General features: G+C 40.4%; 1 protein-coding gene across 1 annotated transcript in view; it reads left to right on the top strand.

Annotated features, from left to right (window-relative positions):
- Positions 1 to 23,882, top strand: part of kcng2 (potassium voltage-gated channel, subfamily G, member 2) — a 40,732-nt gene extending 16,850 nt beyond the window's left edge. The window contains exon 3 of the mRNA XM_084738798.1: positions 22,250 to 23,882. Within this exon, the coding sequence (XP_084594924.1) occupies positions 22,250 to 23,077 (828 nt within the window). The 3' untranslated portion in view covers positions 23,078 to 23,882. The remainder of the gene's footprint in view (positions 1 to 22,249) is intronic.
- The last annotated feature ends 1,338 nt before the right edge of the window (positions 23,883 to 25,220 follow it).

Genomic DNA, 25,220 nt, shown 5'->3' on the forward strand with positions numbered 1-25,220 from the left:
TCCTCCTCCGTGAGTGAGGAATTCATTAGGAGAAAGAACCTAACCTGAACCAGCCATGGGAGCCAAACCCAAAAACGCAAGGGTTTATGGGTATAATGAGGTGGCTGTCATTCTTGTAAAACTTTGCATTACATAATGAAGGGAGGCAAACCACAATCTGCCACTTCTTTGCGTATCATATATCACTAAAGCCGAGCAGTATAGCTTATAAATAATATCTTGATATTGTAAGATATATATCACAGCATACCTTTTCTCTAAAATAAACGCAAGTTGTTAAATAATGCAAACATATGATGATCTTGTAGAATATGATGTATTGCTGTAGATCAAACTACCCAACAGCATGCAAAATAGTTAAAATTAGCTTAACCTTAAACATGTACAGCAGTAAAACGCAACAAATATCATAACTGTAAAACACAGACAGGAACCATTTTTCTTGACAATGAATAATTAAAGTAAATGTTGTTATTGTTATTATGCATATCTTAGTAACCGTTGTAAGGTTTATAATGCAGAACTTTTACTTGTAGTGGAGTGTTTTCCACAGTGTAGCAGGTATTAATACTTTACTTAGGTAATAGGGCTGTCACCGTCATGAAATTTCCTCTGTAGTCATTGAAGTTGGCATCATTAGGGCTTCACCTCACTGCCCAGCCAGCAACTTTATAGTAACGAGCTCCCTGCTGGTAGCTTGTCATACATACACAATGTTTCCAAGCGAATGAATTCCTTTATTTTGACCACGTCGGGGCGTTTCTGTCTAGTAAATTCCCAAACAGCAGTAACACAGGCGCACACACCAACAACGAGGATCACAGAGCAGAACCGGACGGCTTCTGTATAACAATAAAGGTAACCACCATCCGATCTATTACTCTTGTTATTTAGTTTGCTTCAAATGACGTTCAACATTCCCACAGTTTCTCTTAACTGTCCCTCAATATTACAACATTAGTCCAACATTACCTCAGTTTGGGAGTGGCCACATTAGCCGTGCAACAGTTCAGAAGTTTAATCTACGAAATAAAGGGTAAAACGTAAGGAAATTTAAAAGATGCCGAAACATACTCACTGAAGTGCTGCTTTCCATCCCCTGCGTTTGTCTTGCCAATTGCGTGGCATTTCAAAATTGTGGTTATTGTGATAGACAAACTAAGTGATGGACCTTTCGTACTTTTTCCACCACTGGTTAGTACACCCACAGCCTCCTCACTGCACCTGTGTGTTTCCAAGTGAGTCTTCCCCTTTAAGGAAGCTGGACTTGTGATTAACCTGTGTGAGTCTCCAGCTAGCAGCTATGAGTCAGGCTAAAGACAATTTAAGAAAATCTAACAAGGTTTCCCAAACAGGATTTGGAGGTGCGCAGCAAGAAACCATGGGTAGAGTACGCAATCAGATGACTGATCATGTTTTCTCTTGTGATGGCATAAAAAAAATCATAATGACTTGTAACTGCTAACTAGCTAGTATTACAGTCTGGGCCAGCTGTGAAGAGTACAGGACGATGCTGCAGTGATGTTACAACAACAGGGACTTTAAACACACTGTCTCTTATACTGTATTGCACAGTAATTGATATGTGAATATATAGTGAATATATTCAATAAATCCCCAGACCTATATGCTACAAACACTTCAGATAGTAAATTAAAATAAAATCTGTTAATATGAGGTGACACACTACTAAAAAACATTACTTTGTTAAAAAGTATTGTGAGTGCACTTTTGTTTACAGCCTCTGGGTAGCTGGTAATTGATCTGCATGCAAATAAATGAATATTGATCACAAAAAAAGAGAAAAAGCAAACTTTCTCACAGGTGTGATTGCACCCCACGATTCCTTACCAATATGTTCTCAGCACTGCAGTCACGGTGTGTCCCGAGGTGTCAGGCAGAATTGGCTGCAGAGCGTCTTCTCTTCTCATTACCATGTTAGGAGAAAAGTTTGGCCTTGCTCTGAAAACTTATGTATGTGCTCTGTGAGTGGGCTTTGCTTCCTGTATTGTCCTCATTCATTCTAATGTCAAGCAAAGCATTTCAGTAGCTGAACACTCTCCTGAATCCAGCTCAACTTGGTGAATTGCCTTCGCTAATTACCACATCTCTTTCAGTCGAGTCCGCCCACTCATCCTCCTCCATTACACAGCTTCCTAATATCCATTAGCTTTGATAGCCAGCCATTTACATCTGCACAGATCCTCCCTATGCTAATGAAACTAATGAAATGATCATTTCCTCAGATACCCATTTCGATATTATAATATATTGTGTATTTGTTATGTATAATGTTTTTCAGGCTTTGGTTATGGCTCCAGTCTGGCATCATGCAGGCAGCAGCTCTCTATGTTGGTCACACTGCCTTATTATACTAAACCTACCTCAATCTATCTTGACTTGTTAGCTTTTAAATACCACTAAATTTGCATTTTAGAGCTCCTGCTTTGACTAATACATTTACTTAGAGCATTTTAATTACATGAATTATATTAGCGTATTATTAATTTAAACCTGGAATAACTGATTTTTTGGCCAGTTTGGGGAAATGGAAACAAGCTTTGAAAACAACTCTGACATAAAATCACCTTTTAATTTATTACAGCTAATATGTTAGCAAACAGTTGCTTATTTGCACAGAGCAGGTTGATAGCAGGTTGATTGAGTTAAGTTTTTTACACTCGCTTGAGGTGTTTTTGTTCTTTGAAAAAGAGTTCATGTGTTTAATTTGAGATGGAAACACCTTTGAATAAGATCTGCTGTAGCAAACTTTGAACTCACATCACTGATCAGCTTTTTCCGCTCTGATAGTCTCCTCATCTCCCCCATAGCTCTGTAATACATCCATGATTGTTCCATCTGATGGAAACTTCCTCACATTAATACGCCCGCTCCGTCTGCAACAGTATAATGACTGGAGAACTGATGCCACTACTGCCTATCTTGATAAACCAGCTCCTGATAATCACATGATAGTAGATGGATCAAGCGTTATTCAAATGTTCCTTCGCTGATTTACTCATACTTTGGTTGAAATTTGCAATATATTTGTGTCCAGCTCTGGATGGTATTTTCCTGAGTTGTCCTAAAACGGCACATTGGTTTACCCAAAACACATCAGCAAAAGATTGATAGTGACGTGACATGTGGTGCCATCTACAGAGGGGGTCGGGTTTTATGCCCTCCCTAAGTTGAAACTGGGGGTGCAGCGACCCCCCAATCTTGAGGCACAGCAAAAAAAATAAATATTATTCTCAAGATTTAATTTTCATGCTGGGTAGTGTGTGTTTTGTTGCTCTTATGTGTTACCAGATGAGCACACTGAGCGCTTTAATTAATTAGTCAACAATCACAAAGTGCCATGGATTCAAACACCTCTGATCATTAATACACTTAATACAGTAACTTGTGGCTCTGCCATCTGAATTAGACACAACACAATGTCTGTCACCAGCTTTGTGTGAAAATACTTTAAAACGTGAAACAAAGAAGATGAAAATTGTGCGCTGTGCTGGAGGGATAAAATGTGCTGGACTGAGGTCTGTTGCGACATTTGGAATCTCAGACCCGATTCCAGATGAAAGCCCGAAGTTTCAAGAAGACTGGATTTATAGTTTATCCAAAACACATCTGGGTGAAATATATTATGATAGATTTACCTTCAGCAGTTGGCTGTGGCAAAAAGCTCCCCTCTCTGAAGAAAGACGCCAGAATCTCCTGAAGAATCCAATCGAAGCCTCACACCAAGTGACTGGGAGACTTTTTCGGAGGACTACATTTTAACTTTGAGTGATCATACTATGTTGAACATAGAAGTGCGCATGGTGCGACCCCTCTGCTGCGCTCAGCTGCAGCCTCTGAATGCAAAGAGGAATGTAGAATCTGTCTCAGCTCAATATCATGAAGCTGAAAACACCAAATGACTTGATTTAACAAATTTTGTTTGTTTAAAATATAAAGAATTGTAAAATATATGTTCCATAAGGCTGTTCGGTCAGACAGCAACAGATCACAGGTTGAACTTGGCGTTTCATCCTTGTATGCAGTCGCAGCGAAGGTCAAGCCGCACGTAGCATGTACAGTTTATACTGTATTGATCATAATGTTGATGCATTCATGTGCCTCGATAACAGTTACGAATACCACCAGATGGAACACTAAAGTGATCAGGTTTGGAACCCACATACACTGGGATAGTGTGCCCATTTTTTGGGAAAATATTAATCCTTACCCCTCACCACATCACATCTTAATGTTATATAGGCCGACATTTTTTGAACCCCCAATGTTCAACTCAAGTCGGTGCTTATAGACATGTAACAGAGTATAACTTCCCCACAGATCTCTGGATGGTGACAGCATTAAGTTACATGACATTACACTACAATTGTTGGACCACCAATATCGGCAACTTTCTATGACCATCATACTTGGCTTGGTCTGTACCGCTTTTTCAATGCTATGAGGACAATGAGAATGAACCAGAACAGTGAAGTTGCAGGCCAGAACACCAAAACAGTGAGCTGAAAGGTGCTAAAGTGCTTTGAGGGGAACAGCTGAGTTAGGTGATAGCTAATCCTGTGTAGGTCCATGTGTGACTCCTTCCACATTCACATAGACATGTAAGACACACAAAGCTTCTCAACATTTTTATTTTCCAGTAAATGAAATCATGTTATGAAGCCGTCAGACTTGTGGATTCTGGCCCAAATGAAATTGCGCCGTAAAGCAGCAGGGCAGTGCAACCTAAACCCAGGAAGCAGACATCTTTATGCACTTGGTCACTCGAGCTGGAGCGAGTTCAGGCAGAAACCAGAAGTTTTTAAGGAGCCGCCTGCTATGGAAAGCACTTAGCCTGGCTGTCTAATCTAATGTGGCTCTTAGAGAGGCATTCAGTGGCTGGGAGACCTTTTTATACCCCCCCTCTCCCTCACATACACACACACACACACACACACACACACACACACACACACACACAAGCAAAAAGGAAAAAAAATGAAGCTATATTGCATTTCACATTTCATGGTCCCTCTTCCACACTTTCGGGATGAATAGGGGATTAAACATCTCAAGTGTTTTGTCAATTTCTTCCCTCAGAATTGCTTACTCTGTTCACATAAGCATCTTTGAAAACTGTGTTCTCGTCCCATTTATCTCCTGCGAGAGCCCGGGCTGTGAATCTAACCTTTCAGTGACTCGGCTCATGCCTCAGAGCCCTATACACTCCATTCTGATGTAAATCCCAGCCACTTTAAAGTACACCCCTACCCCAGCCATATATCATCACAGGGGAACGGGGAGCCAGAGCTCACAGGGTGTGCACGTGTGGAAGAGAAATGTGTGCAAATGCTGTTGGAAAATAGAGAGAATTTTGTCTCAGTCTATGCTGAAAATAGGAGGTGCACATCACTCATCCCTCCTGACTGTGAGTTAGAAATACTGCTGTTCATACTCAGAGAAATGTGCAATCCATCATGGTGGAGATGATTTGTGTTTCTCATTCAGTGTTCTGTGAATAATTTCGGGTGAAGCGAGGAGCGGTTTCTTTCCAAGTACAAACTGTAAATCCACATGGGAATATTTATGCTTTATGCTAGAACTTTATCACCGTCTTTACCTTCTCTCCTCTCAGTTTCTAAAAGTGATAGATGACGTACAGAGATAGGACGAGTCCCAACATATTTGTATGGAAATATAATACAATATAAAAATGGGTTGTCAAACAGCTGCTGTAAATATTAATATGCTACTTTACAAAAAGCAGATGAGTAGGTAATGTCAATTAAAATAGTCTCTGTCAAAGCTGCCCAACTGCACTGTAACATAATTTTAGCATAATATTTTGTTTATTCATTAATTTAAGTTTCATGTTGTTGATCCTAAAATATGCCCTGTTTGTTCTTTAACAAAAACAATCCCATGAAGCAGGGCTCCAGACTAACTTTTTTTCTAAGAGCACACTGGCCCCTAATTTAAAATTTTAGGAGCGCAAGCAGAAAATTTAGGAGCGCACACTGAAATCAACTTGCAAAGTAAATATTAACATTTCCTCTCATTTTCACTGTATTATATTATATCACAGTGTTTCCCCCAGCTTTTTTGCTTTGGGAGGGGGGTGGGGGCCTGGGCTGGAATTAGACCAATGGACCAATCACAGTGGGCCATAATTCGTCGCACCAGATATGTTACGCTTGCGCACGCACGTCACACTATGGCGGTTGTTCAGCAGGAATAATGACCGGTGTACTGAGGAAAGCTTATCATTGTTTTATTTTATACATGCAAATGCATTTTTCATCAAAACTACAACGTCTATAAAATGTAGACAATACAGGACGTAGAGCTGAATGTTGCTGTCTGACTTGATTGTCTTCAGATTACCTTCACAGCACAGATAATTAAGTTTATGAAATCGCAGCACGCTCTCTCTCCTGTTAAAAGTCATTGTAGCTCACCCATCATTCTGTCGCTTCGTTTCTCTCTCTCCTTACAATCAATTTAAAGAGTAATCCAGCCAGATCAAATGAAAATGCATTAAAAGGAATAAAGTGACAGTTTTCTTAACGAACTGATATACTGATCTACTTGATCCATAGTGAAAACATAGATAAGGAGATATCCTGTGCCACTTGAAATAAATATAAACTGCAGGTTGAAACTGTTCAAAAGATTTTAAAAGTGTCATAATCAACTGGAAGTGCTCGTCGCCATCCACAGTATGATACCAGTGATTTTTGTTAAAGTGAGATTACCAGTTGGAAATAGTGTTAACTTTTGTAATTAAAAGGCCCAACCGAAGTTACCTTGACCCACCCAAAGTTAAAATCCTGGTGCCATGCCTGCCATCCATCCATCCATCCATCTTCATTAATCAATTCACTCACTAAGTTCGCTCTTGTACAGCCATGCGGAGTATCTACAGTCTGACAGCCATGCTGGATCAAAGCCAGACTGACGGTGGTGACCCGTCTGCAGCTTTTTACTGCGTGCTTCGGTGGAAGGCTGGAACAGGTGTGTTTGGGTCTAGTCATGGCGACGTTAACAGGAACAGGAGATTAACAAGTGCTGTGGTCGGGGCTGGGAGAGATGCTCTCATTTTGGCTAACACTGGCCACACAGCTACCTGTGCTTCCCACCTCGCCACGTACGGTTCGTTTAAAAAACACCGATATTTTTGCTTGGCAGGGTGAACAGTTGGGGAACCACTGGTCATCCATTTACAATTTTTGTTTGTTTGTTGTTGTTTTTTTTACTGTAACGGTCAGAAACTCTCTCTCCTCTGCTCTCTGAGTGTGTGTGTGTGTGTGTACTGGTGCATCGGTGTGTGCTGTGAGAGAGGAGCGAGGGGGGAGACCCGCCCGTCACAGAGGAGAAATGCGCTGTAATGAATGTAATGAAATGATAGCAATGCAAACCAGCTCATTTGTGCATTACTGTCAACTACTGGGCTGGAGTGTGGAGCAGAAGTTTGTCAGCAATAAAAAATATTTAAAAAATCAAAACAAAAAAACCCGGCAAATTTACTGGTCGCACATGCGCGAGTAGATGAAAAATTTACTCACACTGTCTCAAATTTTAGTTGCAAAATACACCAAAGTCCACCAAAGACTATATTTGAGCTGAGCTGAGACCAGTAAATTAGTGATGTTTAGTGGCTTAGTGGCCAGTGGCTGTTTGGATGGGATTTGTTTTTGCGATTTAAACCCACATTTAGCAATATCAATACCTCTCATAGCCATTCTAGTGAATGCAACATCTCAGGAACACCTTGAGAGAATTTCTTCAAACTTGGCACAAACGTCCACTTGGGCTCAAAGATTAACTTATTAGATTTAGAAGGCCACACCTTAAGAATTAATACACTAATTATGACAAAATTTCACACGAATATGTAATGATGAATTGATGACGTTTTATATCCAGGTCAGGTCAGCTTCACTGTGACATCATCATTTTCTGCAAAACCACATTTCCTGCCATTATTTAATGCCATAATTCAAGAATGAAAGGGGGGCTTCTGACCACATTTTGCATATTTAGAATTGGTGCCCACCTTGAAACTGTGGTGATGGGACAGCATGTCTCTTTAGAGTAATTGTACATTTTAATCAAGTGATAACATGATAACTTCTATTTAAAATATACACTTAAGGTCACATTCAGTCTGTGTTGCAGTGAAAAGGCCAGTCATCTCAAAGTTGAAACAGAGTCAACTTTTGGAGAACCAGATGTCATGCTGCAGTGGCCAATCGTGATGTAGACATGGTCTTCAGGTGACGTTCACGGATCAAATGACGATCTGTTTGTATCGACCTTTCACTCCTTCAAAGACTTTTTTGTATATATTACAAGTATAAGTCTTGACAACCATGGATGTAAATTGCAACTTGACTACTTAGAGGAGTCATACAACCACAAGGCGGTAATTTCAAGTTTTTAAATTACGTTGAATCAAATAACTCAGTATACTAAACCAGACCAGCACATACAGGTACTTCACAAAACATCAAGGCTGCACCTGTTTTTCAGGGATTGAAAACTGAAAGTTGTTTGGATGCCAACACAATCTGACAGGTGTTTGGTTTACAATTTTGACAAGCTCATATGCATTCCTTTCATATTAACAAACCCTTTTTATAGTCATGTCCCTGCCTGAATCCGAGCATTTGCAACACCTTGATAAATTAAGGTTGATTGGTCAGCCGTCATGCCCCGTCAGTCTTCCCCTGTCTAAATGGATAAATGACCCAACACATCCATACCCAGACATCCATATATATTTGATTGAATCACCAGGTAGTGTTAGGTTAACCCTTTGTCTAGACTGCAGAACATCATGTCAGCATCACGCTCACGTGACAACAACGTTCATGCCACACTGAAGTGGCGTGCATTTCAAAATGTCCAGCAGCAAATGAGCTTGAGCTTCTTCTGTGCTATATGCAGATTTCCTTTGTTATGTGTGAATATTCCTTTTCTGTTTTCCATCAACATGATGCATAATCACTGTAGTGTGTGTGTGTGTGTGTGTGTGTGTGTGTGTGTGTGTGTGTGTGTGTGTGTGTGTGTACATAGTGGGTGTGGATGAGCAAAAGAGAAAGGAAAAAAGTGTGCTATGGCTGCACTCAGATCAGACAGGTGTGGGTTATCAGAACAGAGGGATTAAAGTTGAGCAGTGATGTTGTTTATTGGCAGTAAATTTACAGTACAGTGTACAAACTGCAGAAAAAGTTCAAGAAGTCCTTGTGTCTTGCTTACCAGCTGCAAGATGAAGTGAAGGTAAAGTCTATTGGACTAGAGACCACACTCTGCCCCACCTTCATTCCAAAATATGGATAAAATGCATTTTCAGGGCCTTTTTACTTCACACCAACCTCATGTTTTTGCATGTATTGTGGAAAAATAGCCTTGAAGACTGAATAAAAGCTTCAGCTCATGTTTACGTCGGTCGAGAAGAAGTGTTGCAGGCTGTAGCGGCCCCTCAAGAGTCTCCTGGTTTTTGAGGACTGTGTAACTGAGTTTGTTTTGGACTCTTTCTGCCCCCTAGTGGTCAGTGTTTAATGCAGAAATAAGTAATTGTTGATACAAGACTTTGGTAGCCAAAAATGACAAGAGTGTCTGGTGCCTGCATTGGTTTGTGTCTAGTCTCATATAGCCAGATTATCTCCAAAGTGCTCAGCACTGGAGAAAGTGTCTGGCTTCACATACACTACATAACAACTGCTAGCTTGTTTATGTTCATGCCATTAGCGTCCCAGGTGCTATTTTGCCATTTTCAGCATTTAGGTTGCTATTTGGAGGTGGTTGTTGTTTCCCAGAGACTCTGAACTTTGCCATGACTAAAACAAGTCATCCAATGGCAGGTTTACACCCACTCTGGTGAGCCAGACTAGTCTGTGTCTGAATATGAACAAACAAGGAAACTATGCATCACAGACCAGGTTTAAGATTTCGAAAGTTTAACAATTTGGAGACACCAAAGGCTTGTGGAGTTCAGCATTGGTGAAATGGTTAGATCACCTGCTGGGGCTTTGCCACCACAGGTATCTTAACGTTCCTCCATATTATTTAGCAGAATGGTGCATAATTGTCATTTGGAGACAGAATTAATTGAGAACTTACAAAACAGAGAGTAAAAGAGGATAAATTATGTATTTCTCCAATCCTGTGGTTACTTACTGCTAACAGAAAAATGCTTCAGCTGTTCTTGCTCTAATTGCTCCTCCCTGTGGAGCTGCAAGCACACCCAGCTGAACAGCCTCTCAACACATGAAGAGGGAGCCCCATTGACTTTAAGTATTAGAAAATCCTTCTGCTGTTACCATAGAAGCATTTGCATTAGTAAACATTTGCAGCTAGAGTAGTCTGTCTGCCATTAACTGAAACTATGTCCAGTAATACTTGATATTTTAAAAAATACTTCTTCCACTGTGACCACAAAGGAAGCACTCTGCTGCGTGGAGAAGATGACTGATAGTTCTCCGGGGATGTGAGGGTACAGATCTGCTGAAATCTAATCAGAACATGGAGAAGATTTGGAGTCCCGGGGGACTGAGCTTTCAAGTTGTGTTCAGATGTTTTGCTTGAGTGGAATATCACTCAAATATACATATACATATATATATATATATATATATATAAATATATATTTCTCGGCAATCATTTTCAGCCCAATTGATTTGCATTAGCCTTGCTCATAAATGTTAATGCAAATAAACTCTGCCTATAATGGCTTTGTGTTGAAACAGCAGTGTAAGAGCTGTTTGGAACAAATGAGTTGACTGACTTCTTGCTAAATCACAATAAACCAGAAAACCTCTGTACAAATGTAAATGGTAAAGAAGCAACTGTTGTTGATGATGTTAACTGGACCACTTTTACTAATTGACTTTTTCTGTCTGCTTCTGTTCATCAGTTCAGTCCGGTTTCTTCAAACTGTGTTCCAATAAAACGACTTCATGCTTTCAAATTGCAGGTGATCCGCCAATTCTTCCCGTTAACTTCAGGAGAGCAGATGAGTCCAAATACCATGGGTGTGCCCTCTAGTGGATGTATCGATTAACATCCACGCTGGTGTGGGCAGTGACAGTTACATCGTTTGAAACAGATTCAATTTTCATTCGTAAATGAGCCTGTCCATGTCCTGTGCCAAACCAAAAGTCATCGTGGACTTGTTTTAATATATGTCCGTAAGTAGATGTAGCAGATTTATGTAAGTAACATAACTTAACATACTTATTTAACCCAAATCCTGATAGTTTCCTAAACCTGCAACTGTATCACAATCTTGTGTGTTTTTTGTTGTTTCCATGACAAAAAAGATGACCTGACTATGGATGTGGTCATATGCAAAGGGGATCCTGCCAGAACGTGATCCGGGATCTCCCACATTGGGACTGGCACCTATTTGATTGGATCTGGTACCTCCTCTGTGCCTCCATACGCTTTAGTAATGATTCGATCTTCAAGCGGAGTAAAAACGGAGTATGCGAACTGTGAACTGCCTATATTTGGAGAAGGTGTTGTTCTGCAGCAGAATGGTTGTGTAGGTTCTGTGCTGTGCATAAGCGGAGGAGATCAATAAATGAAGAACGTGTTCCGTTTTGGTGGTTTTAAATAGAACTTTCACCGCTAATTCCATTTCCCCCCACTGTGTGGAATCCATAGACAGAAGGGAAACAAGTGAAGTTAAAAGGCAGCCAGTGAGAGACAGACCTGCAAACCATAAACAGCTGTTTCTGCGCCCCTCTACTTGCTGATTTTGAGTGATTTTTGTGGGTGATCTGATTAATAATGTAAATATATAACACCATGTTTGCTTAGTTTTAACAGCTGCCACCTATAGGCGAAGTTGCCCAGTTTGCTCCAGGGCTTGTTGTTGCGTTCGGTTTTGTTGACTTTTTCCTCTCCCCCCGACCCACTGGAACAGCACCCTTCTGTGTTATTTTGTATATGCTGACTGAAGAGATCAGGTTGATCAATTATAATGATGTATTTTAACACAGGGGGCAGATAGAGAGAGTGAGAGAGTACATTTTGCCAGAGAATAGTCATCAATATCAATAGTGCTTTAGATTAGACTAGATCAGAAGAAACTGTAATGACCCCCGTGGGGAATTTGGGTTGTCACAGCAGCAGGGGACAGGATATAAATAACAGTACATGGGTGTATGGGTAAAGACACAGTGTTCCTATTGTTGCAGGCTGAAGTGGATGGCCAGCTATTCAGCTATATCATTATCAGGTGTGCAGGCGGAACAGAGCATTAATGTGTCCAGAAGTGCAAATACACAGTGCAAAGTATTAGGTAATTAGGTTTTAGTAGACAAGGATGGGACGTTACAAAGTACAAATACTGTTACTGTACTGAAGTAAATTTTTCAGGTATCTGTACTTTACTTGAGTATTTATTTTGTGGACAGATTTTTTCTTCTTTGGTGTAGCCATAAAAGCATGTCAAACACGACGGACCTAACGAGACGGAAATGATGTAAAAGACGTAACAAGAAGAAAACCATACAATAGACATAATGAGACAAAAACAACATAAAAGATGTAAAAAGACATGAATGACTAAAATATGTAACAAGACCAAAATGTCGTAAAAAATGCAACAAGATGCAAGCAACGTAAAATACATAACAACACAAAAATGACAGAAAAGACATAAGAAGACGTAAGAAGACAGAATTGACATAAAAAATGTAACAAGTCAAAAACGACAAGCAAACGAGACTCAACTGAGAAAAGGTGAGGTTCAGTTAACTTTTGCACAGGAACAGCTGGTAGAAATGTCATTCAGAGGGCTACTTTTTACTTTTATATATTTAATACATTCCAGAGCCTGTACTTTTTTAACTTTTACTTGAGTAAAAAAGTTCAATCAGTACTTCTTTTTTACACAAATATCTGAGCAGTGGTCACTAAGGAATGTGAATGTGTATAAGTGGCTTTTACAGAGGGAACTTCAGGAGCAGATGTATGTATTCTGAAAGCTTCCAGACTTTAGGTTGAAAGGAATGAAAAGAAATATTTTTGCCCAGCACAGAACAGAAAGCACCAGCCATAAAGTTCCCCTGCCCTCCCCACAGAACCGACTGTAATAAATACATATTGACAAGCAACAAAACTGCTTGGGTAGAGGCCAGCACTCCGTGTGTGTGAGTTATAGCAGCGTTTTCAGGCTATTGAAAAGTAAATAAATTTCCTAAATGATTAAAAAATTTGATCAATGTCCATGGCGGAGGTGGATTAGACCTCTTCTACTTGCCAAAGATGATGTTTATTAAAATCTTTAAAAAGTTCCAGACAGAGTAATCCTGATTATGTAATTATTGAATCTGGGTTGAGGCAGAACACTTTGCCTGTTTATCAATATTCTGAATCCTAATCACACACACAAACACAGAATTGTTGAGGAAACTCACTAACCGCAAGCTAGGACAGCCCAGTCAGGGAATGACTGATAAGATATTATTATTTGGTCATTTTGAGAAATGATTACACACAGCAGGTCACTAAGCTATTAACTTTGCGGGTACATCAGTATTATTTGTTATTATTTCTGCTAGAGTAAGCTTCTATATCCCCGAAACAGGTTTCTCTGCCCCACCGTCCTTCTGATTTGCTGTTTCCACTTTCCCGGGCATCCTAGTTATTTGCAAGAATCGCAAAACCAGCATTCAATGTCACAGATTTTTAACTGAATAAAAGTAATTTTAAGGTTGTGGCAGAAGAATTAAAACAAGGACAGAAAAATATAATTGACTGACAGTGTTTGGACGTGCAGTAGACAGGCACGAGGACCTGTGCTGTGCTGACGGGGGAAAAGTAGCAGGTTAAATAAGCACTAATGGTTATTGAATACATCGTTAACTGTGGGGGACAGCAGCCTATCCCAGCATGCACTGGGTGAGTGGCAGGGTACGCCATGGACAGGTCGTCAGTCTTTTACAGGGCTATAAATAGACAGACAAATATATTGCCTGCATGGGCTGTGTAGAGTTACCAATTCACTTAAACTGCAGCCAGTCCATTAATGACTGGAATTCTGCCTGTGCTCATTAATATTACAGATATTACATGTTTTAGCTGTGCACAATTATTGCCTTACATACTACGATGACCGTAATGAGAGTCACACTCATGGTAAAGGAACGTGATCCTTGGTTTTTGGATGGTCCACTGCTTTGGTCCGAAATAAAATATCTCAGCAAACACTGGATGGATTGCGATGGTCTCCCTTTGGTTATCCCTAAATTTGATATCATCATCAGGTAAAACTTCAGTTTGTCAAATGCCAAATACAGCACATACAAAATATCATTTGCATAATGACATCCAAATTCCCAGTGCCTCAGCTATATTTTATGTTCAGTGCTAATTAGCAAATGCTAACATGCTAATGAAAATGATCGGGCTGCACCGAATGCTTCAAAGCTTTGTTTGTTGCCATGGTAATCAAATGGCAAAATTTGTATTTGACTGTTCACAAATGTCTAAATGTATATTCATTTGTGCAGCTGGTGTTTCATCGGTCTGTGTCAATCTTGTGCTCAAGTTACTGCTTCTTTAGGTGGATTCATGTGTTGCGCGCCTGCTTTTCCCTGTCTGTGTCTCTGACAAACAGACAGCCACAGACTCCTTTCCCACCCTTTGCCTCCATTGTCTGTTAAACCACCGTCTTTCTGACAGAGACAGACAGCAGCTTCAGTGTGAGCTGGATGCAGACCGACAAAATGCAGGCAGCATGAGTGACACAGATGCTGCGATGCACAGCTCTGCTGTGGCAAGTGTGTATGAGAGAAAGAGACAGAGGGGGGAGAAGAGAAGGTAGAAGATGGACTATTGTATGCAAGGATTTCATGTAGGAACTACTTTCTTTCTGCAGGTAGAATATACTGGAACTGCCTTCTTGATAATAGAGAGAAAATAGCTGCTTACAACAAGGTCAAGAGTAACTGGGTCATGATTTTTGGAAAGAGACACTGGTTTTGAATTTTTCACATGCATTTTTTGGTGCTTGGGGCGGCACAGGACTTGTGCCATTTAATCTCATCATATTTGAGAGAAGGCAGACATCTCCACGGTTGATATCTCCATAACTCTGCAACTCATACTAGAACTATCTAGATGGATAAATAGCACTACAGGCCAGGAGAAAATGTGTATTTTTCATTTTGGGGTAGACGGTTTCTTTATTGATAACTTGGAACAGTCCTTTGTCATTTGACTTGTCTGGTTGCACCCATGATATTGTCCCACGATAAAGGCAAAATTTTGTCGACTGACATCCCTTTCACTCACTGCAGCGAATGAGTGAACGTCAAGCTTCGCTTCAAACCTTTTCTGGGCTCCAGTTCTTGGATTCCAAGACTCTTGGAGCTTTGGTACTATCTAGTGAAACAGCCTGTGTTTCCTCCAGTTTTGAGCAGAACCACCGTAGTCAAGGATGTCATCGACAGTGAGCGTTACACAATCCACGACATGTTGTAGAATATGACACGCCAACTTTGGTTCTCAAGGAAAACCTGCTATTTTTTGATTCAAGCCAGGAACTAACTTTTTACATTAAGAACCAATTTATTTTTGGTTGAAATGCTCACAACAGTTCTAAACTAGGTGTGTGAAAACGGCCTATGAGTAAGACTGCAGACTGTAGCTCCAGTGGGTGTTTTCTGCCCTCCAGCCTCAGGGGGCAAAAAGGAGCATTGAATGAGGTTAACCAAAGTTCCAGTGCATTGCATTTTTGGATTTTACAAGAAGATGGCTTCATGTAGGACTAGCAACTGATTGGTTTTGCTGGTTAACATAAATTTTGTGTAGTATCTACAAAATTGTCTAAAAAAAACTAAACCTTGTCTTAAATCTTGAAAAGTGCATAACGGTAAATAATCTATCCACTTTATCTTTGTATTTTCTGTTTTAACTGCTACAAGTTCTCATTTGTCAGTTTGACAGTAATGCTGGTGCCCTGTTATTATGTATTCTGATACTCCATGTTTGATCATGGAGCATCAGAGCTACTGATCCATGCATGGATAAACTGGTGTCTTTGTGTGAAGCATGTGAGAAGCAGAAATGAAGCACGTTAAAAGTGAGCCCTTTCATTTCAGTATACCCATTTACTTTATCTTCTGCACCAGCTGTTGGTAATAGAGCCCTTTTCATCCTGCATGTAACTGGTTTTAATCTCTTTAAACATTTATGGTTGAACACAACTTGCCCGGCAGCTGATTGCTTCATGTGTGTGAGAGCATCCAATTGTGTCGACCGCAATATAAGGCGAACTTTTTAAAACAAATGCAGCCTCTTTGCTTTTGCACATTGTATTTAAATATTAAAAACCATGGCTAAACATGAAGCCTAGTTTTAGTGTTTGTAGCGCACACTATCGTAAAGCTGCCATCTCTTCTCAGGGATGGAGGTCGTTCTCACTTGACCTTAAAATCCTGAGGGCTCACACACAACCATGTAGTTGTTCAGTAACAAGATTCTTACTTTGTGCAGAAGCATTTTAAGATGATTTCTGGAAGAGAGGGGAAAAGAGTTGAAACTCAATCTGGCTGGCAGAACAAACACACAGACACTCAGTACACACAGCAGGGCCCAGTGAGGTGAACAAATGAGAGTGGTTAATAAATCCATTAAAAGAAAGGGTGTGTCGAAGACACAGCCACTTGAAGTGCGTCTGTTTGTGCATCACACCCACTCCAAGCTATCTGCGGTGATCAGAAGTGAGCCGTCGCTCCTCACATTGTTTGGTTTACGTGCCTGTCTTCAGTTGTGACGGGGTCAAAGTCCCCTGATCGCTGAGACGGATAATTGTGTGCTTTTAATTTGATCCTCTGCGCATACATGAGAGGCTTTTCAGCGTGGAGATGGAGAATGGGCAGGAGGGAGTGGAAAATGCACTCAGCCAGAAAGCCTCTGGCAGAGAACAATCCAAACACGCTGGTCAAATTCAAGGAAAGGGACGGTATCAGTTGCAAATGTGTCACAAGCAGACAGACTCCCCCGTGGACGCCGAGGAGCAGAGTGACAGAGGAAGTGTGATACGTACTGGTTAGCATGTGAAAATGAGTGAGCTCCTGAAGGATTTGGACAGCAGCACATTTATTTGTTTTGGCTCCAGACTCTTATTACTTTGGATGTGAAATGGCAGCATGTGGTTAGAGGGTGGATTTCAGCTCAAATTTAAATCAGCAGAGCTTCAAAATCGTGCTGCAGCGCTGTAATCTCAAAGTATTTTAGGGAAACTGGTAAAAAGAAAATACTTTTGTACATCTCTAAAAGGTCTGCCACAGGAGCTCGAGGACTCGCAGGTGGATCAAAACCCAGACTTCAAGCATATGAGGGCTTAGAGAAAGAAACTTGGGTTCTTCCAATACCAGTATTGGAAAATTCCAGTGATACACACACTGTAATAAATTGCGGTAAAAATACAGCCAAACTCTAGCAGTAATGTACTTTTCTTCCAAAATATAGTCAAATACTGTAAATTTTGATTATTTTGACAAAAACAAGAACAAACGTTAAAACAAACGTAAACGTTATTTACAGCATATGTCTGCAGTTTACAGTCATTTTTATTAATATGAAGAAAACGTATAGGTCAGACCAACTGCTAACTTTAGACCGCTATTCTTTTGACCCCAACTCAGCTGTGTTTCTATGCAGATTTATTTTATCTGGTCCTGTCTGTATGCCATATGTTGTGTTTTAATGTACTCCTTTTGTAAACAAAGACAAATATCTGGCTTTTGCACACAAAGGGTAGACAATGTAGTATATTCTACTGTATTCTTTTTATTTTTTATTATTTTTACGCACTGTTTTTATGCAGAGTTCTGGTATCGGAATTGGTATTAGGAAGGAAAAAAATTCCAATTCAAAAGAAAACAGAAAATATGATTCTGACAGTATGAGACCTGGACTGTACAGAAGAGCTGATATTTTACCTCAATCTGAACAGTGAGGCTGTTTGACTAAATATAATAATATTCAGCAAAGCATTTCTGCCTCTATAATCTATCCAAATGTTTTTGGCATTCTGAAAAGGGAGAATATGAACAAAAAGTGTTTTTGTTTTTAAATTACTGCTCCAATTTGGCTTAAAATCCCCTCAAACCTATGCCTGCCAAGCTGTGCTGTTGACCTCATAGTTATTTTATCATTTCACAATTCAAAATAAGAGTATCAAGGCTTGTTAGCAGCTGGCCAGGGACCTATGGAGCTGTGCTGAGGCAGAGAACTCCCATATTGTTAATTTTAATTTTACTGTGGATTTCAGCCAATGGAGACGTTCTGATATGACACTGACTAATAGAAAATAAGCTTCAATATGTCCTCATGCTCTTTTTTTTACTCCACAGTAAGCAGGTTGTGTAATTGAATGAAGTCTGTGCTGTAGATACAGTTTATCTGCGTGCTAGGAAGATTTAAACAAGCCTCCATCACTACAGTGGCACCTCGCTTGTAAACCTGTGCAATAACATTGTGATGTATGTTTAGGATTTTACTTTTTAAGCACTTTTTTTTACCAGCTTCTGCTAAGAAATATGTCCAGGAGTTTCTGTAGAATCTTTAAAGGACCGGTGTGTGAGATTTAGTGACATCTAGCTGTGGACTTGCAGGCTGTAAACCCTTGATGGTGCATGGCGGTCTCTGTATATATTAAAGGCTCATTCTAAGGTGACAAAAACACAATGATTATTATTTTCAGGTGACTGTACACTAAATAAAACATAATAATGAATATATATGCCATTTCTGCCTCATTCCTCTCTTATATCTTGCACACTGGACCTTGAAATAGAGGTTTCCAGCCATGCTACATGCTCACATTAGCATGCTAACATTAAGTGTCAAATGCATGGGATTCCTGGAATTGAAGCATTTTCAGTGTGTTGTTGGTATTTCCATCCTTACATGAAATTAGCATTAGCATTAGCAAGCACTGTTGTCATCTTTCTCGGTGAAATGAAGCCACGCTTTGCTCTCCACCGTGACTCCTTGTTGCAGGTTTCCAGCAGTGTATACTCACGAATCTGATGCTGTGTTTTGCAATGTGCAACTGTCAGAAAATATATATGGGCATTGATGAGAGGAAATTATAAATTTTGAGGCATATAAATCTGACGGATTGGATTTGGAAGTGGAGCTGCTTCTCGATTCCCATCCCGAGTGGGTGGACGGAAGCGCTATTGTCATTTTTCACAAAGCCTGTGACGCAACATATTTCAAACTAGTAGTTTGAGACTTTACATTCAATAAAAACTAGAGTTGTTCTGACACTGATACCGCTTTTGAAAAATGCCTCAGATACAGACAAAAATGCTTCATCGGTGAGTCAGTGCATTGATCCGATACCAAATACAATTATGTATTAGTCCAGAAACGGGAGCAAGCTTCTTCCCAGCAGCATCCTGTGTGCCAGTTTTCATGGTCAGTGGTAGAGAGAAATAGTCAGTCTAGAGAAATACTCATGAGGTGGCAAGAGGGTGGCAAAGAGACTTCAAGGGGTGGCAAAAATATGCAGATTTAATTGCAATAATCACATATATCAGTATTTGCTTGGAACCCCCCCCCCCCAAATAAAATACTTAAACTCAAATAGATTACATTGCTGTGGCACATGAGATAAGGATTCAGTGGAAACATGGTGGCAATAAAAATAAATAAGGTGTTTATTTAATATCCTTAATGAACATAAGCCCATCAGTTAACCTAAAATGTGTCCAGAACAGATCATTAAATTCTAAGTGTTGGACGATGATCTCTTGCTGCATTCACTTGCATTTAGACCTCAGAGTGTCAGTCTTGTAAATTTCTGACCAGCCACAACTTTTCATGCTTTGAGATAGAACGGTCCAAAAAACTGGGGCAGCAGCTAGGGTGGCAAGGCATCTGCCACCCCTGCCACCCGCCTTGTCATCGGAGGAGATAAATGCAAGCTTTACCTCGGCATTAGATCGTGTCGCAAAGATTGTAGCTGGGTCGTGGTAAACAGGTCTTTTTCAGAGGCAGATTATTCCAGTGGATTGTATTTTTCCCAGAAGATGATGGTGTTTTATTGGAGCTAAGGCTGCAAACTTGACTAAGTTACTGACTGACTGATCATCAGTACCATAAGTGACAGGTGCACATGTTGTACAAAATCTCTGTCACTTAACTGTGACTACAGATGCTGTTATATGACTCTTTATTTCCTGATTTGGTTTGTTTTTGTGGGTATCCACCATAAAACCAAGAGTGGGTGATGAGTGGTGATTGTGAGCAGGATAGGACTGAACTGTCTTGGGGTTGTGGGGAAACAGAATCGGTATGGGGACGGAAAAAAACAACATACTGCAGCAGCTACCTTCATCTGTCAGTGGGGGCGATTTCTGACCACGATCGACCAAAAGATTGTGGCTAGTAATGGTGTTACTAAAGATCATAATACAACAGATCCATGCACTCAATATTATGACTAATTTCTCATATTTCTCAGCCTTGACTTTAGCAGTTTATTGCTGCTGCTGCTGCTGTGTGAAAAAGTGCAGCTCCAGCATTGCCGATAAGTGATTCACATGGTCCTTAATGGGCTTAGTAAGTTTGATGTCTCAAGGGCAAAAACCACGCTACATGCAAAAACCGAGTGTATCTTCTGAAAAATGCATGAGGCTCAATCTGAGAGGAGGACTATTTTTTCTGAGGGCAGTCACTCTATGGAGCAGAGCTGTTGACTGAGCAAATGCTCAGAGAAGTGGTTTGCTTGTATATTCACACTTGCAAACATTCACACCTGGAGATAACCGTTACAGCCACAGTGTATGTAGTTGTTGCCCCGATGACTCGCTAATGTCGTCATACGTTTCCGCACAAACTCAGAAGTCTTGTCGTGAATGTCCGAGCCACGTAACACAACAGGGGACTACGTCTGAAGATGCTTTAGAGATACCTGTTTCACAGTCTGACATGACATTTCAAGGATTTAAAAGTTAAAGGGTCTGAAGAAAGTTTCCTTTATTGCCTGTCTCCACATATTCTCATAATCTAATTAATACACACAATGAACTGACACAGATAAAGCAAATAATTTTTTTTTGTTCATTAATAAGACTCAAATAAATGCAGAAAATTGAAAAGCACTTTCAAAGTCTCCTCCAGGGGTGACTTTGACTTAATAACCAAGTAATCTCTTATAATTATATTTTCAAATATTTATGAACGCTATTTCAGCAGTCTTGAAAAAATAGATTATCATTTAAAGAGAATATTTCAGCTGTGGGAGCTTTAAGAATCCACTGTAGGGGCTTAGATAGATAGATAGATAGATAGATAGATAGATAGATAGATAGATAGATAGATAGATAGATAGATAGATAGATAGATAGATAGATAAAAATATCAAATTATCAAATTCATATGCTTTATTTACCATTATTTACCATGATTTTTTTCAGCATGGACTGTTTTATAATAAGGGTAATTTTATATTTTTTTTCTTTATATCAAGGCAGCATTTGCTGGTTATGATTGCTCATTAGAAAAATTAATTAGTAGAAAGCAGTAACTGGGTCTTGCCAAATAGTGAGCCTATATCAATATATTAAAAATGTGTTATAACCTGTTTAGAATTAGTAATAATGATTTATGAAGTCTTTACAACCTAAATAATAACCTAATTATAAGCCATTTAAAACTCATAATGGTAGTCTTATTGTAAAGTGGTCCCTAAGATATACATCACACACATAAATGAAGAAATATTTTTCTTATATATATTACATATGTGTGCAAATTTGGAGTTCCTTTATAAATTATTACAAGTCCAAAAAAGCTTCCCTATGACTGACTCTGGTAGACTTCTCTCTCACCTCTCACAGCTTTCGGCTCTTGATCACTCAGGTTTGATGTACAAGTCAGTGAGGTTTACGAGACGGGATAATCAAAGCCTTTGTTTTACACTTCATGAATCTTTCAGCTGCGTCTCCGCTGTGTTTTGTTCTGTGAAAGAACAGAATCACCTTTTTGTTGTGAGATCAAACACATCAACCTCTTCTGTCAATGATGAACCCACAAATCACACAGCAGGCTTTGAAATAGATTCTTAATTACTGACTTCATGCTGCGTGTTCATGTCAGCCTTATCTGAAGCGCTTTTGGAGTTCACATCCTCGTGTCGTGCACTGAAGTGTGTTATTGCTGGTGTAACACAACCCTTAATGCCTGTCTTTATGTGCTTTTTTTCCCTTTGCAGGGTGAGTGCTCCCAGAGGTGCTATAACATCTTTGTTCTGGAGACGGTGTGTGTTGCCTGGTTCTCCCTGGAGTTCCTGCTGCGCTTCATTCAGACGCAAAGCAAGTGTATGTTCCTGCGCACGCCTCTGAACGTCATCGACGTGGTCGCCATCCTCCCCTACTACATCACCCTCATCGTGGACTCTCTGTCGGTGGGAGAGAAGCCCGCGGGCTCAGGGAACAACTACCTGGAGAAGGTGGGGTTGGTCCTCCGAGTCCTGCGAGCTCTACGGATCTTTTACGTGATGAGGTTGGCGCGTCATTCCTTAGGCCTGCAGACGCTCGGGCTAACGGTGAGGAGGTGTACGCGTGAGTTCGGCCTGTTGCTGCTGTTCCTCTGCGTGGCCATGGCTCTTTTCTCACCGCTGGTGTTCCTGGCTGAGAGCGAGATGGGTGCCAAGCAGGAGTTCACCAGCATCCCCGGGAGCTACTGGTGGGCTGTGATCTCCATGACCACGGTTGGGTACGGGGACATGGTGCCCAGGAGCATCCCCGGCCAGGTGGTGGCGCTCAGCAGCATCCTGAGCGGCATCCTCCTCATGGCCTTCCCTGTCACGTCCATCTTTCACACCTTCTCGCGCTCCTACCTGGAGCTGAAGGAGGAGCAGAGCCGGGCGCTCAGGCAGAAGCCCGACTCGCAGGACAGCACCAAGTCCCAGAACAGCGAGGACTCTCAGGAGACGGACAGCTACCACGGCATCACGGAGGCCGCCGCCACATCCTTGCAGCGGAGGAAGTCCATGGCTGCTCAGAGGGCTGCTGAGATTAGATCGTCCATGAAAACTTAGCCGCTCCGTCTGTCCGTCTGTCTGTCTGTCTGCGTTCGAGTGGCAGCCAAGGAGGTCGAGACACCCAGCGCTGGGACTTCAAAGTTGACAAGCTGCAGGATTGTGAGCAGGGAGGAGATTTTCCTCTCTGGAGCTCGAGGTCTCGGCTTTGATCGTGTGAAGCGCTTGTGCACCAGAGTGTAACTGAGTTTCTCAAGTTTTACAGAGGAGCTGCAGGGGTCTTTTTATCCTCAAATTTGACTTTAAAAGATGGCTAACAGTACAATATTCATGATTAAACAACTGAAGTCAGCCTCACTGTCTCACTGACTGCGATTCAGACTTGAGATAAATCTGTGCAAAAGGGAAATCTCACACCCAAACATCCCACATTGTTTTTCAGACCTCAGACTAATAATTAATGTTCCTCATGTAGCTGCGTTTGAGAGGATTGTCTGAAAAAGCTGTTTGCTGACATGTCACAGATTTATTATCGAGGTTTAATATCATCTCCATTCACTCTGTATTGTATTTTGGCCAAATCAAATAACTTATTGTACCTGGGGCTCTGTTATATAAGGTTCACACATGTGCATTATGATGTGAGCTGAGTCATTTGCAATGGAGCAGAGCTAATTAATCTCCAACATAATAACACAAACTAATTTATCTGTCAAAGGGCTATAAAGTCGGGTGGGAAGTTTTGTTCATTGGCAAATGACAAGAGGACTGGTCCCACACTGTCTCTGTCTAGAGTACAGGCTGACGCTTTGAAAGAATAATTAGCTATTTCAGGAAACATGCTTATTCACTTAAAAGCAATGCTCAGATCTCGAAATTCCCAACCTCCTACGATAAAAAGTACAACAGAAGGTCACTCGAAGTCGAAGTTCCTATTGCTGCTACCTGCTACTTCATAGGGTCTTCACTGGCAGTTTTGGCCACACCGAGCCAAACCGTACCGCGCTGATTTGCATTTCCATCGTCTCTTACAGGGCCAAGTCACACCTGACCCATCCTATGCCCAGTGAACAAGCACGTGTTGTAAAAAAAAAAAAAAAGAAGAAGTAGTAACTACTCAAAGTTTCAAGGCAACTTACTGCAATAGATTGTTGAGTTTTGAACCCCACTCAAACTCTTACATTTTTAAACAAACAAACCAAAAAAGTTTGGCTTACCTAAATCTTTAGTTTTAGTAATTCCCTTTTCTTCATCATATAAACAAAAAACAAGTATTTAATCATCAGTCATCATTTGGGTGCCTGAATATTAAATGGTTTCAATTGAAAATGTTAAAATATTAACCATTATTCACTTTCACTTCAAGAGGAGGAGGAGGACTCAATCATTTTTCGAAATACAATTTTTGGAGTTTCTAAAACTCAAAGACTCAAGTTTATCTAAAGAAAAGTAAGCTATCTCAACGGAAGATCAAGAGTTGATAAAAACTTTTTTAAAATGTAAGCATTTAAAAAAAATACTGTGGTAATTTGGCTTGAAATTTTGGGTTTCTCAACTGTCAGTTCATAATAAAAGGTTTTAAATAGTAAAATACAATGGGACTTTTTTGTAATTAATTTATAGGAAGTTAAGTGTTTATTCACTGTTTTACAGCCACTTGACTCAAGCTAAGCTCGTCTTCAGTTTCCAGACCTTCAGGTGGTTAGCTCAGCTGCTGATGTGTAGAGTCAAACCGAGTCAAGCCAGTTCATGTCTATGGACAAGGGGCTCATGTAGAAGCAGCTGTCTGACATCACATTACAATGGCATGGAAGTGCACACTGAAAATGCCAAACCATCAACTAAAAGGCCACATAAATTATATTGCCTGTATTGTACTGAATTATACATACAACATATAGTCAAACCTGTTCTACATGTAAATTATGAGAATATGACAGCCATGGTTATTAGGTAGCTGGTTCTGGTTTCCTCTGTGTTGTTTGTAAGACTAATTTTGTAAGGCTGCACTGCTGAGAGTTCAGTTGTGTTCACACTTGGCAAGGAAATCTGTTGACATTTGGCGCAGTGCACTGTAACAGACGGAAGTTGGAAGTTTCTACAGGGAATTTCCGATCTCTGATTTTGACTGGAATGCAGCATTAGATGAGAAGATGGGTACCACTCTCATTTCCATATATGAAATATGGGCTACAGCCAGGAG

The sequence above is a fragment of the Lutjanus erythropterus genome, chromosome 16, assembly GCF_056507025.1.
Source record: "Lutjanus erythropterus isolate fLutEry1 chromosome 16, fLutEry1.hap2, whole genome shotgun sequence".
NCBI lineage: Eukaryota > Metazoa > Chordata > Actinopteri > Lutjaniformes > Lutjanidae > Lutjanus > Lutjanus erythropterus.